The following is a 16372-nucleotide window of genomic DNA, read 5'->3' on the forward strand; positions in this document are numbered from 1 at the left end:
ACATCTGAACACACAAACTGATGTCACTGATTCCCATTGTGCAATGTGTGCAGATCTTCGCAGTTGGCTTATTTCTACATGGACTGGACCATGGTCTTTTTGATACTATATCATTCACAATGTACAGAGTAATGACAGCTCATGTTACAGTGGATAATTTGGTGCCCTCAGGTGATTAAAGCACATGTGGATTCAGATTAACTATACCAACAAAAAGATCACCAGCCATGTCTGGTACTGTTGGTTTAATTGCAGGTGTCAGTAACACTACCTGGAACAAAGTCAGTGAACCAGTAATGTACCGTACTGGAGGTCACAAATACAGACAACTCGCTAAGAAATTTCTCTTCAAAGCACAGTATGCCATTGCTTTGTATGTATACATTTTTAAAAATTACCAATCATGATTTCCTTTTTTTTTTAATCAAGTTACATAAATGATGGCTAAAACATGTGCATCTGATTTAACCCCACCCCCCCCCCCCCCCACTCAGAGCTGAATTAATCCAGATATAAAACACTGATAAACAGAGGGAAGCAACAATCTGGCCCATAAACCTATATCCAGATCTAGATGGATATGCCAAAAATCCCAGTTGTGGCAACAACAGGTAAGTAATCTGCTGACAAGACTTGTCCATTCTGAACTGAAGGGGGGTGAAGGGCTGCATGAGAAGCTCCTCCACCATGAAACAGCTGTTCAGCAGGCATTATACATGAAGTCAGGGGTAAATTTAGCCATGGGTGTGTGAATACATACACACACGCATAATGGTGTGTGGTGTATATACACATAATGGTGTGTGGTGTATATACGGGTGAACACACTGACCCCATTGCAGTCATGCAAGTGTACATGAAAAATGTACATTAGCTGAAGACATATACTCTAACTACCAGAAGACTCCACAGTCATGTGTTTATGGGGTAATACCTGGGCATGTGAGCAGAGAATGTAAACACAATCTGTGTCAACACAGTGCTGAGTGTCTGCTGGTATGACAGCAAAGAGCAGAGTCATTGTGGACATAACCTCTGTCCCCCTGGGGCCACCAGCTGATCACCACCAGTCAGCTGAGTAAGCCACCCTAGCCCTGGGCTGGACAGTCAGGCTCTTTATACCCCCAAGCCTTACATGCACATACCGCTCTTATTTAAAATGCTCACTCCTCTAAAGATGAAGTCCAGTCTGACCAGAATGCAAGCATCTATATAACAGCCCATAGATCGCTGTGCATGTGGGGAAATACCACCACTATGCTCGTACCTGTAAATCTTATCTTTTACCTAACCCCATGACATCGTTTATCAATCTCTATAATGTAGTTTACATACAAGGATTTATGTTAATGCCGTAAGTCACCTTTGCATTATGAAAGGCCGTCCTTTTTTTTTTTATTTTTTAGGCGAAATATGAGACCTCGTGGCATTTGGGATCTGTGTGCTAATTTCACTCCAGGGTATATAACTTAACCTTGTTGTGGCATGTGTACTATAATAAATATCCATCTTATTGAAATTCTACATTGTTAATGGTATTTCAAACTGCAGTAACTAATGGCACAAAAATTCAAGAAACTGAAAATACTTTAAAATGTTGCCGTTTTATTATTAATTAAGCTGTAGAAACTTCCAAGGCCAATGCTAATCTGACCACTCCTGCTCCGTTGTGGTAAGTGTACAAGAGTGCATCCTGAAAATAAAACGCTAATGTGGCTTATACAACATGAAGGTCAAAGTATTATTCTTCCCCCCGCCCCCCAATCTGATTAAGGGGCTCACATCTTGAAACTCAATGAGAACAACTGCAATGGGGTAGGCTCCTGATTCAGAGTCCTGTACACTAGGTTGCAAAAGGATGCCGGTGTACAAATACACAATCTGATTCACATGTTTTGACAGTGGGACTTGAAGGGGACATGTTGTGGTCATCGTAAGACAAGCCCACTACCTGTACCTGTTATACATGCATGTCTTACATCATCTAAATATCTTACCTAACAAAACTGTCAAGAAGGACTATACTATTACACAGGGACTATTTTCATTCTTACCATTAATGACTACCATAAGCAGAGAATAGCTGCGATTTTTTTATGAAAATCTGAATTGGGGGAAACACATACACTCATGCAATATGTGAAGCCTATAAATTTTGCATAACCAAAATATCATAAATTATTACTTACATGTACAAATATTTTTATGTTATTCTTGTAACAACAACAACAGAGTTATGTACAATACATGCACATATACCAGTATATAAACATCAAATTTATATGGATCACTGCACTGGGAACACGTACTTACATGTAGATGCATGTATATATGTAATTCTCTCACTTCAATCAACTGTCATAAAACATAGTATGTGTAGATCTATTAATGGGGGCTACTTGGTGAAAGCCTGACCCCTTCCCTAAGCTCGACTAACCAGCAATTTGTCACGGTTAACGCAATGGCTAGGATCAGGCTTCAGGAAGTCCTCGTCACGTTTTTATGTTGGATTTCTTTTTTTCCCTACAGGCACTTTCTTTTTTCTTTTGACAGCACGCTATCTTCTGTTCCATGTGTTTGTCCTAACTATTTAACTATGTAACAGTATGTTCTTTCAGAGAAAAGCTCTATTTATAAAACTATGACATAGCCATGCATCTTTGCTTCATTACATACTGACTGGCTCAAGAGACTGATGAAAGTTTTCAGACATTTTCACTGCACTGAATATGATGGTTAAATGCTTTATAGTGTGTCATTTTCCTATAAAGTTAAGTGAGCCTGTCAATCCTGAATCAGGTCATCAGGTTTTAAAGTCAATGAGGCAGATTTCTTACATTTTATTCTGGTACCTCCTTGCACGATGCTCAGCATGAGGGCAGAGGCTTTTGGACACGTCACTGCCAGTCTATTTACCATTGTTCTGATCACTTTTTTTTTTTTTTCTGAAAGCAATAGAATTACTCCAGCATTCAGCCAAAGGTTCTGCTACAAGGTAATATTATTGACACAGAGCTGCACCAAACTTGCAACTCAAGGCTAGTTAGTAGTACTTATTTACCCAATATTATACGGAAATGATCACGTCACTTGTACCTGAATAGGAAGAGGCTGTCTGTGGCCCAATGACAGACCCCCATGTGCATGTATACATGTAAAACCACAGAAAACTGAACTCTATTAGCACACTTTTCCAGCTGATGAGGGCTGATAATTTAGACCACGCTGAAAAACTGCCATAATTCTCTTTCTATCCCGGTTAAATGTATAAGAAGATATGTATATGCATAGGAGTTGTCTTAGCTGAAACAAAGCAATGGCATTGGAGAGGTTTAGCCTGAGGCTACACTCAGAGTGATTTTATTATAACACTGCCTAGGGTACTACTGTATCATTATAAAGGTGTATACATACACAATGAAGACCCTAGAAATGAACGTCTTCCCAAAATAAACAAAACAGGCTAATTATTTAACTCTATACTGACAAAGCAATACTTGTATGTATTCCTTCATAGATGATTAAGCCACAACAACACGGTTTTAATGGAATTGTAAGTATATGAAGGCATACAACTGAACATTAAGACATGATCAGAAAGTAATAAATTGTATGTAATCAGACACAAAGTCAGTGCCATTCAAAAAAATCCTCCTTGGTTACAAAAAGAAATGTGAGTGCGAGTGAGTGAGTGCTTGGGGTTTAACGTCGTACTCAACAATTTTTCAGTCATATGACGACGAAGGAATCATTAGGGTGCATGTACGTGTAATGTGCCTCCTTGTTGCAGGACGGATTTCCACCGCTCTTTTATTTAGTGCTGCTTCACTGAGACGACTTACCGAAGGCAAGTAAGCCGCCCCGCCCGAGCCATTATACTGATAAGGGTCAACCAGTCATTGCACTATCCCCTTCATGCTGAACGCCAAGCGAGGAAGTTACAACTTCCTCTTTTAAAGTCTTAGGTGTGACTCAATCAAGGATTGATCCTGGATCTACCGGTCCCGAAGCGGGCGCTCTACTAACTGTGCTATCCGGGCCGGTCCAAAAAGAAATGTAAAATATTATATAATTTAGAAGTATTTCTGCACACTGTTGCCTCTAATACATTGCCTTTGATCTGAGGCACCTTTTATTTTTACTTCACAGAAAGCCAATGTGCTGCAAATACATGTAAATAAAGATCAAAATTCTCAACGATAATACAGGCTTAGTACACAAAATACATGCTAGTTTTATGCACGACATGATGTATCTGAGTTGAATATATATGTCATGTTGACTACTTTTGTGCAGGAAAGAATGGCCATAACTACAAGCAAGAGAGCCATGCGTGTACTTCTGGCTGCCATGCCATACACAGGGCATGACCGAGCAACCAAAATAACCCTCAGCTAACATGACAGACAGGAATTTGTCATGGGCTGTCTTAGTCATAGACTTTTCAGGTGCAAAGAACATACACACTGCTCAAAAGACCGGGCCCGATAGCACAGTTGGTAGAGCATCTGCTTCGGGAACCGTAGATCAAGGGTCAATCCTGGGTTGAGTCACACCTAAGACTTTAAGTCGTAACTTCCTTGCTTAGCGTTCAGCATGAAAGGGACAGTGCAACAACTTGTTGACCCGTAACAGTGTAATGGCTCGGGCAGGGCAGCTGATTGCCTTCGGTAAGGCGTCTCAGTGAAGCAGAACTAGATAAAAGAGCGATGGAAATCCGTCCTGCAACAAGGAGGCACATTACATGCACTCTAAGGATTCCTTCATCATCACATGACTGAAAAATTGTTAAGTACGACGTTAAACCCCCAGCACTCACTCACTCACTCACTCACTCAATGCTCAAAAGTTATGGAAGTACACCTTACACACGTGTAGTTCATATGTACTTCACTAACTCCAATGATAGCACCATAAGATTCACTATTAGTGCCCCCAAAAATTCAAAATGTTCATACAAATGGGCCTCAAGCTTTCACTCAACCCAATTAGGGAAACTGACAATTATACTTAGACATATAAAAAGAAACTAATAAACTACATTCGTATCATTCATTTGACTGTCAGAAAAACTACATAAACATGTCAATATTTGAAGGCCTTTCCTCTTCCCCGTTCTCTTCTTTTATCTTTTTTTTTAATGATATGTCTATGAATAGGGCACTGAGGCCATCAAACACCTAACAGCGTGACAACAGCATAAGTACATCCACATGGTAAAAGGCCACCCTCACCACACATGACTAAGGTGACTAACACAGTACTCATATATGTATCTTGGCAATTTATGTTAAATTTAATACTTATGTATCTGTACAGTACTCAAAATTACGACTCTAAACTACACAGACCAGCATAGCTTAGATTCTTGGGATTTGAATTTTGGCTGCAGTCCAAGTTTGGAGCCATTTACTTTTTAACAGCAGATATAAATTATCACAAAAAAAAAGCTTTCACATAATATTCTGGCACTTTCTTTATATTTTCATGCCTATTTTGTAAAAAAAACAATTGCCTGTACTATCTAGAAGTGGTGAATGACCTAAAATGTCATTTACTCCATGACTTATGACTATTTTTTTTTTGGCGAATGACTATTTTTCCCCATGCCCATGACTATTTTTCCCCATGCCTATTTTGCTAGATGCTGATAGTTCTTGATCTTAGAAAGGTGTTTTGAGGTTTGTTTGGATGGTAGGATGACATATACGTGAATGTGAATGACAAACAGAGCAGTTTCAGGGATGTACTTCACTGCATATTAATGATTTACTACTGAGCAACCTTAGGTACATGTAATTTCTTATAAGCTCAACTAAGTTAGATTTTTTGCATCTTGGTAACGTGTCTTGCCTTTCTTCAATGACTTTCGAAGTGAAAGCTCATTTTCCAAGGATTTCAAAGGCCTTTTGTTTTTTCCTTAGTTTCAAGGATATTCAGCCCTTTTTCCAGCTGTGCTTTGCACATAACATATCTATGATCTAGATCAGCATAGGCATGGTTTCACACAGAGCTTGTAGCATTACATGCATGTAATTTCTGTAGCTATTCTGTTGTTATCCTGCCTGTGCAGTGTACATATTCATGTAACACCATGATGAGTTCCTAGTGAAACCAGGTCCTGGTGACAGATGGTATAACTGACATTATCTACACGTACAGGCCATCCCTATCACACCTAACACAACTTGTCAAGACTAAATGTACTTGGACTAGTCTAATAATCATACAGCTGTCAAGGGGTAGACTAGGGGCTGGTTTCAATGAGCCATTTTGGGCAGAAGTTTGTAAAACAAAATACTGTGTTTCACATAAAATCCCAATACATCCACAGGTTTTTCTATGAAAACCAGCTCCATATGTCTGTCTGTCTGTCTGTCTGTCAGCTCATCAAATGCTTGACATTCTGTCTTTTGGCATGGGCTAGTGACTTTATAATGAGAGGCCTAAGCACAAGACAAATGTCACAGCACTTGTTGTTTACATTTGTTGTGATGCCTTCATAATAGATGTATGATGCAAAGACTATCAGACATGACACCTCACCTAACCACAGTACACTTAACAACAGGTTCATACATATTAGACATGACACCTCACCTAACCACAGTACACTCAACACCAGGTTCAGACCTATCAGACATGACACCTCACCTAACCACAGTACACTCAACACCAGGTTCAGACCTATCAGACATGACACCTCACCTAACCACAGTACACTCAACACCAGGTTCAGACCTATCAGACATGACACCTCACCTAAACACAGTACACTCAACAACAGGTTCAGACCTATAAGACATGACACCTCACCTAACCACAGTACACTCAACACCAGGTTCAGACCTATCAGACATGACACCTCACCTAAACACAGTACACTCAACACCAGGTTGACGCCTCACCTAACCACAGTACACTCAACATCAGGTTCAGACCTATCAGACATGACACCTCACCTAAACACAGTACACTCAACACCAGGTTCAGACCTATCAGACATGACACCTCACCTAACCACAGTACACTCAACACCAGGTTCAGACCTATAAGACATGACACCTCACCTAACCACAGTACACTCAACACCAGGTTCAGACCTATTAGACATGACACCTCACGTAACCACAGTACACTCAACACCAGGTTCAGACCTACACTTTCCTGAATCTCCCCTATCTGATCCAGTTCACAACTAGACATCTGAATGGCTGAAGAACTGTACATCTTGATAACTTGACTTCATCTTGAATTGACAAAATACTGATATTTACATCTCAGACTGACCATTAAAAACTGCTTCTAAGAAGATCTTTTTTTCCTTTCACTGAAAATGTAGTCAAAAGTTTAGACTGTAAGGTGAGCTCTATGGATCACATAATATTGATATTCAATGACTTCAAACAGATAAAACTGAAATTTATTGCCGGATTTTCATTTTTGAGCACAGGCACACATTACATTTACATGACTGAAGATGACAATGGTTTCATTCAGTGTTGAACCTAAGGGTGATGGGTTTTCTTCTGTTGCTTACTTCGATTTAATGCTTTCTTTCTCAATGAAAACAACAAATTATGAACACTTACACCTCAATATACCTACAAACAAATAAGAGGAATGAATCTATTCAAGGGATATCAAACAGATGTGACCTCTGCCCTAAACATCACTTCACTCAACTGATAATCACTGGCTTTCTGAGATTAAAGAAAAAATACCGGTCCAGACAAGTTCAAGGGTACATGTACATCAGATAAGTGCACAAGCATGTTTTACACAGTGTATTTCCCGGCTCCAATGAATGCAATTTTACAGGCAACTACAAGTTATAAAATATCCCTTTTGGTGCTTACACTTTTTTCAGTAGGATATCCCACCTTCCCCACCCACCTTAAAACACCTTTCTAAGTGCAAAAGAGCACCCAGGATCAGGCAAAATGCGCGACTTCCAATTTTAGGTCACTTATTGTAAATGTACATCAGATGTTGCTGGACACAATTTTTTTTCCATCAATCTATACATTTTTCTTGACAAAGATATTACTTGGCCTAAGTCTTTGTTTTGACATCAGATATTGTTCCTCCAGCACATTAAACCACTAAACACTTCACCATTCCTTCATCGCTCTTAATGTGTATCATAACTATTAACCATATAGGCACATGCAATTTAACAGGCTCATGTCAACATTTCTGCTGGAAAAAAGTACAACCTTCCAAAGTGATTATCATCTCTGTCTGTGAAACTAACAGACGACTTAAAGCATTTAAAATTTTGGGTTGAATTATCCTGACATACTTTTTAACTAGTGCATATATGTACTAGGTATTTGTCTCCTACATGTTCACAAATGGTTAAATGTACCTTTAACATTCATACCTGTGAGTACATTTGCAAATATGTAAGGCTGGGTGAAAATGCACCCGGAATATACATGTATTAAGGTGTATGAATCTGTAGGCCAAGCTCCAGTGTGCCAAAGATCTGGGTTATTCCTTGTACGCTGTAGCAATGATGCCAAAAGGTTGAAATTCCATTCAGCACTAAACACAGACAAGAACGCAACACAGATGTGTCTGTAGTAGACATAGAAGCGGTTATTTGTGCGCAGGTATAATTACATATACAGATGTGATGGTGAAACAAACCCACTGCCTTCCGCTCTTAACACGCCTACACTGTTAAACAAGATTACACGTACATCTACACAGTAACCTGTGTGGTATTCAGGGGTCCAGTGTGATGGGCTACATTGTACAAAGTTCCACAGGAAACATTACAATGGAACAAAGGTTCAGATACATACATGATATGACATTTTAAAGCAGCAATGGAACATACATGTAAGTGCAGTTCTGATCAGGCTTAAGTGGTAGGCACAGTTATAATAATGCCCAGGGTATTTTATAGTGGTCATGGAAGAAAGGTGTATTAGGTGCAGATGGAGGACTTTGTTGAAATGGAACATAAGTGTGGTTGCAAGATGGAGCACCTAACGGCAAAGGAACATAGGTGCGGGTGCAGAAGGAGCACCTTGTGGTAACTGAAAATAAGTGTATTTATTTATTTGATCGGCGTTGTTATGCATTATGATGGGAGGAAACTGAGCAGAGCCCAAGAAAACTCACAACCATCAGCAGGTTGCTGGAGGACCTTCCCGTGTATGGCAGGAGAGGAAGCTGGCATGGGCTGAACCTGAACTCACAGTGACCGCATTGATGAGAGGCTCCTGGGTAATTGCTCCACACAGGCATGCTAACCAACTCGCCCACAAAGGTCCCCAAACACAGGTGTAGGTGTAGTTATGACTGGATACTGACTGGTAATGGAACAGGTGTAGGTACAGACAGAGCACTTAGTGGTATTGGCACGTGGGTGTAGCTGCAGGTGCAGATAAGGCACTTCATGATCATGGAACATACATGTAGGTAGTTACAATGAGGCACTAAGTGGTAACAGAACATACATGTAGGTGTAGGTCCATTTGTGTACATGTAGATAAGCTTACACTAATATAGAACAGAGCCAAAACAACACAGCCGACAATAACAATGACAATTAACGTCTTCAACAGTTACACTTTAACTTTTTGGAACACAACTTCAAGAACACTTTTTCATTGGAAGGGGCACACGTAAATAGATTAGATTGATCTTTGTAATAACTTAGAATAATCCATGGCATGGACCTACCCTATTCTATCTGATTATGGTTATGTTAGGTATAAGATAAAACTGTTCTGGATTGCCTGGATTGACCTGGAGAACAAACACCTTCTTAAGGCTCTGATTACTAAAAGCTTTCACACTGAGTATTCACATCTTTATTACAAATGTCCCAAAATGATTCTTGGCTTAATGAGTATCCAGTGTATTGAAGTAAACGGAGTAAGTAATAATAAATGTATGTGGGCACAATAAAAACAAAATGCTGTACAGCGAGTTATACACCATCAGCCACCACTGTCACTGTATGTTTATTTTTAGACATCAAATGTTTGATATAAACATGACCAGGCAGTTAAAGCTGACAAATAACATCAGGTATCTTTTTTGTACAGATGCCTTCACAATCCTACATTATTTGTTAATGTTGCTGTATGGTATTTTCGTCCAAAACAGTTAATATCAGATGGCTCATGCATGAGCTTTGATAGTACCACATTTTAAAACGGAAAAATATACTGTAGCTTCATAAAATTTACAACGAAAAAAGTATTTAAAAGTCTTAAACAAACAATAAAATGTCTTGAAATCTCAATAAACGTAGATGACATAACATTACTGAAACCCGTTGAACTTGACCTAAAAATAAACTTGATAAAAGCCACAGACTAGAGCTGGACTTGAACTCATGGATGCACCAGTCATGGGCTAACTGATCCTCTTCTAAGACAACCCATCAGGCAGATGACATTTACTTAAGGTCAGGGTATTTATTAACATATAAGAATAACCTATCTCAAAAATTTAATATCACCTTGGCTGCCTTGTACATTCCCCTTCCATGAGTAAAATTTTAATTGGAAACAAATTCACCAGATGAAAAAATGATGAACAGATATATCACCTACTAAAAACAAATGAACAGGGAACTAAGCAGCTTCACAGTTTATACATCCTACAACAGAAATAGAACTAAATATACACTGCAACCTTGCAAATATTCTTCTTCACTTTTACCCCTATAACAATAAAATGGACTAGCCCATAGTGACACACATTTGTGAGAAAAGCATGCATTGGTTACAGCTGTAGGTATGATAAGGAAGAACAGGTTGCAGCTGTAACTCTAGCTGACTGCACATATGGTGCGGTTATCACATCAGCATGTAGTTGCAGTCTGCAACACTCCACTACCTGGCTAGGGCATGGTCCAAAGTGGAAACCCAAACCCTGATCTTACTTTAGACCTACTCACAGACCCATGAAGGTAGATCTGCAAGCTCTCTGGCATGTTTTCAGGTCTAGAAAGAATTATGTAACCCAATATCATAGTAACATAACGAAAAGTTTTGCCAATACCCTAAAACCTCACACATCACTGACAAATCCCTGGGCATGGTTCACTGAATGATAAATATAATTATACATGTACTAATGGTAATCCTATAATACAAATGGTTCTAAAAGTCTGCTCTAATGCTGTGGATAAATCAAATTGGTCGAATACTCATTCTACACTTCAAACAAGAAACAGCTCAACTGAGCTATGTTCCAGAAGATTGAAAATTGAAGAAATACTGCTAACAAAAGTGAAGATATCAACTAAAGACATGGCCATCTTGACTTGGGATGTACAACTACCAGGTTAATTGACCAACGAGTCATGTGGTGTGTGTACATATACTGTGTCTTCTTGTGACAGGGCGAGTCCATGCTTCCAAAGTGCTGCTGACACTTAAGTATCATGCAGAAGACACTACATATGACACCCCATCCAGTTACATTATACTGATGCCGGGACAATCAGCCCTGTTTCCTTGCTCTAACCTCTCAGTGCTGTCTGCCAAGCAAGTTAGCAACAAGTAACATTTTTAAAGGCCTGACCACACCCACTCAAATAAACACCATAGAAATGTACAAATTTTTCGAGATAATTCACTTCACTTATAACTCCAGGAAACAAGGGAGCAAGTATATGTATGTAACATAGCTGCATCAATTTTTCACACTCATTCCTGGCTTTATAGACATTCCTATGCCATGTGAGTATTCCATCATTAATTAATTAAGAGAATGAGCTGTAAATTTACACCTCAAAAGAGTTCTCACCTCCATATTATATCACACCCAAAAGTGCATATCTAAAAATACACCTAGACCTCAAAAAATATTTTACAGCTATACTTAAATGTTCCTGTTTCTTACAAGATGATGTATATATGGATATGCCTTAAGTGATCTTGAACCAGTGGCATGATGGCAACTTGAGGAATCATGAAACAGCTGGGGGCATCTAACTGGGAGCATCTAATTGGGTTTTATACTGGGACATAAGTGTAGGTACAAATGGAGCCTTAAGTGGTAGCAAGAGATACATGTACTAGTAGGTGTATTGGTAGATGGTTTTAGTTGAAGTACAAATGTATATGGGTTCAGCAGTTTTGTTTTGAGTTGTGCAGGTTTTTATCTTTCTCCACCAGCGATCACAGAACCTCAAATAATGGTTGACAAACTTGCAAATTGTATCTGATCACAAAGTTTCATCAAGTTTTTCTCACAAAAAAGTTTCTCTGCAGCTGGACCATGATGCTTACATGTAGGTTGATCCCAAGTTAGCGGACAGCAGTCTTTACATTCACAACCACTGTGTCTATATATAATAAATCAAATATCAAGGGTGCACAAAGAAAGATTGAATGACTATGGTGTAGTGCCACTTTAGGACTTCAGCAATATTGCGGCCATATTGTGGCAAGCACAAAGTAAGAGACTCATAATGATCCAAGTCTCAGTGACAACTAATATAATAGTGTTCTTGGTAAATTTTATTAATATCTAAAAAAAAAAATGGAAAACATAATCCTGAAGAGGAAATATTAAATTCCAGGAAAATTTAGCATTAAAGTTTAATTTGACAGAATGCATGATAGCAGTTCTCAAGACATATTACAGTATTTCAGTAGTGGTAATGTATGACGAAATAAGAATGAAGGACTAAAATTCTAATCTAACAAAACTATGACTACTAAAGACAGCAGGAGACAAACAGAAAACCTATTCAATCTCGTGCTATGGCAGCAGTACATTCATTTGTTACACTGATCACGCAGTCTTATGAATGGAGAACACTGGAGCGCCTGGGGTAAATCAGTTAAGACCACTGGCATTTGACAAGTTAAAATGTACTGATGAAATTCCCCACCGCATGTACAGTATTGTTAAAAGAGAAGTGGTCTTGAAGGCCTACCACTTATTGTCAACAAGGTTCCACCAACTCTGGGAGTTGCAAAAACAATAAAGATTTGAACTCAAACTCGAGTGCCATACATACATGTATACAATAATAGCCTTGAAAAGCCAAGCCCATAAAATCAGATTGTATGTATATTGCTCCGCTGACAACGATCTGAAACACTTCCTTTCCCCTGGCACGTTCCAGGGGTGTGTCTCTTTCAGCCAATCACAGACGTGTTGCTTGAAAGGGCAGCAGTCACGGACTGAGATGAAGCTGGGGCTAACATACAGAAAACCACGAGTTGTGAAGCCACAGCAAAGCAACAGCAAGGCAGCAATATCAACATCTGACTGAAAAGCAAATCGTACCATTTTACTGTTGTCGCACTCCTGTCGGCCGCTTGCTTTACTTCGGCGAACTTAACTCCGCAGAACAAACACTCTTTTGAAAGAAAGCCATAATACATTTTTCGTAGCTTGTCCACCCTGTTTGCCGACACTGACTGTACCTGATGATAACGAGTTTCATATGGATTGGTCGCTATGGACGTCAATGACCCCTAGTTCTTTACTTCATCTCACTTCACCGAAAGGTCACTGAACACACTGGGGATAGCAGGTGAATGAACACCTTGCACAGGTGAATGAACACCTTGCACATTCCAGTCTGTGTGTTTTGACATTATGCTGGACTTCAAAAGTTCTCAGACTGACCACTAATCCTCTGCTAGTGGCCACTGAGGTAGTCAGTCTGGCTGCAGTCTTCCCATCTCAGATCTCCTAATGTTTATAATCATTATTGTACATTGTAAAGCTTAAAGATAATAGCAATTAATATGGTCAAAACGAAAGCATAAAATCCCAGACATGTATCCCTTCTAAAGAGTCTCGTCCCTCTAAATTTTGCGACAAAAAGCATCCTTGAAAGATTAATTTTCACTAAAATCCACCATTTAGAAATATAGGGACCTGTCTCACACAGGTTTATATTGCTCGCCCCCATCAGCTTACACCTGAAGCTGGTGATGTGCAAGATGTACATAACTGCAGAAAAACGTTTGTTTCCTGTGAATCACTGAGGTGCAAACTCACCCATCTCTTCCTTTACTGATGATTTTGACCTCAAAGTAATAAATGCCACAAGCTGCTGGTATGGGATGTGAAGCTCGAACACTAGCTGCGTCTTTGTGTGTTTTGCCCACGCCTAAAAACAAAGGAAAAACATGTTATCTAAAGAAGAAATCTAAAAGTTAACAGCTGGCCTACCATTAACAGAGGTTAAGCTACCAATCAACGAGATACAAGTATAACTTGTGCACGTGAGTCAGGCGAACTTATGTCGTTGCAATGTAAAACTGTTAAGCTACTCTAATTACACAAATTGAGCCCTCCTATTACGTAACACCAATGCTATATTTTCATGAAGTTACTGGTGATATAAATGAACAATGACATACAGTTAAGTTGTGCCCTTTTTACATGTTTACAGCACACAAGTTTACATGAAAACTACTTAAAGAGCCATTCCATTGCACACACATTTCAGGCTAAAATTACTAGTATGCGACATGGGTACATAGTGTGTAAAAACGGCTGTCACATAAAGATATGATACTTATGATACACTAATGTTTCATGAGGAGTTTTTTTTTTTTTAATTTTACATCCAAACACATAAAACGCCCAAATATCGGCTTGGAAAAGATAGTAAGTCTTGCTCAGCTTGTGAAAAAAAAAAGGGAGCAGACAGGGGCACCTAGATATGCTAAGCGCGATGTCATACACAGATAGTGATGACATCACTCGTAGGTCGTTCACGATTATCTTAGCCTCTCTAATATTTTTTGTAAATTAACCTAATGCTAAATGCCTAATATTTCACTTCTATGACTGCAGTCATCATTATGGTCTGAGGAACTGAATTTATCAATGTTGGAAAAAAAAACAAATTTGACAGATTGTCCAAAATCTCAGCCAGCTCCACCCAATCTACAGTACTTTACAAGTACTAAATTTGTGATATCCTTGTCTACTAAGTACCAAATACTACATTTAAGTGCCAAAAGAAAAACTGCAATGGACAGGCATTGACGTTTTCATACATATATGTATTTACATTTCTGAACAACCTTAAGTATCACCAAGAAGGGTCACTCTGAATATTCAATCGCATACAGAACTTTGCAACATTCTGCCCTAGATTTGGTCACAACTGTTATCGTGTAGGTTCCACCATGTTACAAGTAGACATGTTATTTCACTCTTGGTGATCCCTTAATGTTCAACTACATAAAGACAAGGTAATATTCCAAGATTATAAATAGCTGTATAACAAAAACACATGAAACCACAAAGTGTTTGCAATAGTTAAACTCTCAATGAGTTCCGTGTCACGGGGTAATGATTCACTGCAGTTTTGGTTTAACAGCTGTATGTAACTGAGTGTTACTGGCACTTAAATATGTTAACTATCATGGCTGAAATCATTGAAATATAAAATGGGAGATGGTTTTTTAAAATTTCTGTATTGTAATAAACTACTTTGACCCAATGAATTAATATGTTTACAGCTGTCAATGAAGCAATGCTTTCTGACAGCAATAATTTATAACAAATTATGAATGATTTCGAAACATTGTTCTCCAAATGAACTTCAACACTGCTTCACCGATTTTAACCTGCCACAATGTCCAACTACTGAAATCCCAACCTCTGTGAGAGGGCGATATATCGGACAATGACAGGCAAGTCAACACAGTCGCCAGCCATACGTCATTCGCTGCTCTACGACAGAGGTCATTATTCTACAGCAATACAGGCAATACACTTTGCAAGGCACAGAAATGATTTGGGAAAAGTGCACTTCTCGATTCCATTCAGAAAAAGAAATTACACCCCAAAAATGCAATTTTCTTTTGTGTTAGCTTTTTGAGATACGACTAGAGTACTTTGTAAACAGAGCGAAGTATACCTTTGTAATGAACACGTAAATTGTTCTGTGACAGTCCAATGAAGTTGTACTTGTCTTTTGGGCTCCATGATCGGGGTAAGGGGGTTTCATCCTCGTTCACAGAGGGATATAGTACTTTCAAACGATCCACAGATGACTGTGAACTAAGATTAGATAAATCCATCATCCCGACTGCACTAGTCGTCGCCATCTTCACACACAATACCCGGATGTAAGGGCACCTCTCACCTTCATCTACATGCATTAGATGTTTTCATTGGACACTAGCCTTTTCATTCGCCAATCAAAATCCTTTTTACACTTCATTTCATATTAAAGGGTAAACCTTTGCACTAATAACAGTCCCATCATGAGGGCTTTAGTGAATTACAACATCAGACGCAGATAGCAACCTGCCAACCTTCATTGGCTCGCAACTTTTGTTGCTGAGAGATAACAATTTCTTCACTCACGCCATGGTTACACTCTTCATTGTAAACAACTTTGTGTGAGAAA

The 16372-nt window shown here is 39.0% G+C and overlaps 1 protein-coding gene across 1 annotated transcript in view; it reads right to left on the minus strand.

Annotated features, from left to right (window-relative positions):
• Positions 1-16061, minus strand: part of LOC135474772 (ran-binding protein 9-like) — a 31119-nt gene extending 15058 nt beyond the window's left edge. Inside the window, exons 1-2 of the mRNA XM_064754364.1 lie at positions 15878-16061; positions 13999-14110 (exon numbers count right to left, since the gene is read on the minus strand). Coding sequence (XP_064610434.1) covers positions 13999-14110; positions 15878-16043 — 278 coding nt within the window. The 5' untranslated portion in view covers positions 16044-16061. The remainder of the gene's footprint in view (positions 1-13998; positions 14111-15877) is intronic.
• Between the last annotated feature and the right edge of the window lie 311 nt (positions 16062-16372).

The sequence above is a fragment of the Liolophura sinensis genome, chromosome 9, assembly GCF_032854445.1.
Source record: "Liolophura sinensis isolate JHLJ2023 chromosome 9, CUHK_Ljap_v2, whole genome shotgun sequence".
NCBI classification, from domain to species: Eukaryota; Metazoa; Mollusca; class Polyplacophora; order Chitonida; family Chitonidae; genus Liolophura; species Liolophura sinensis.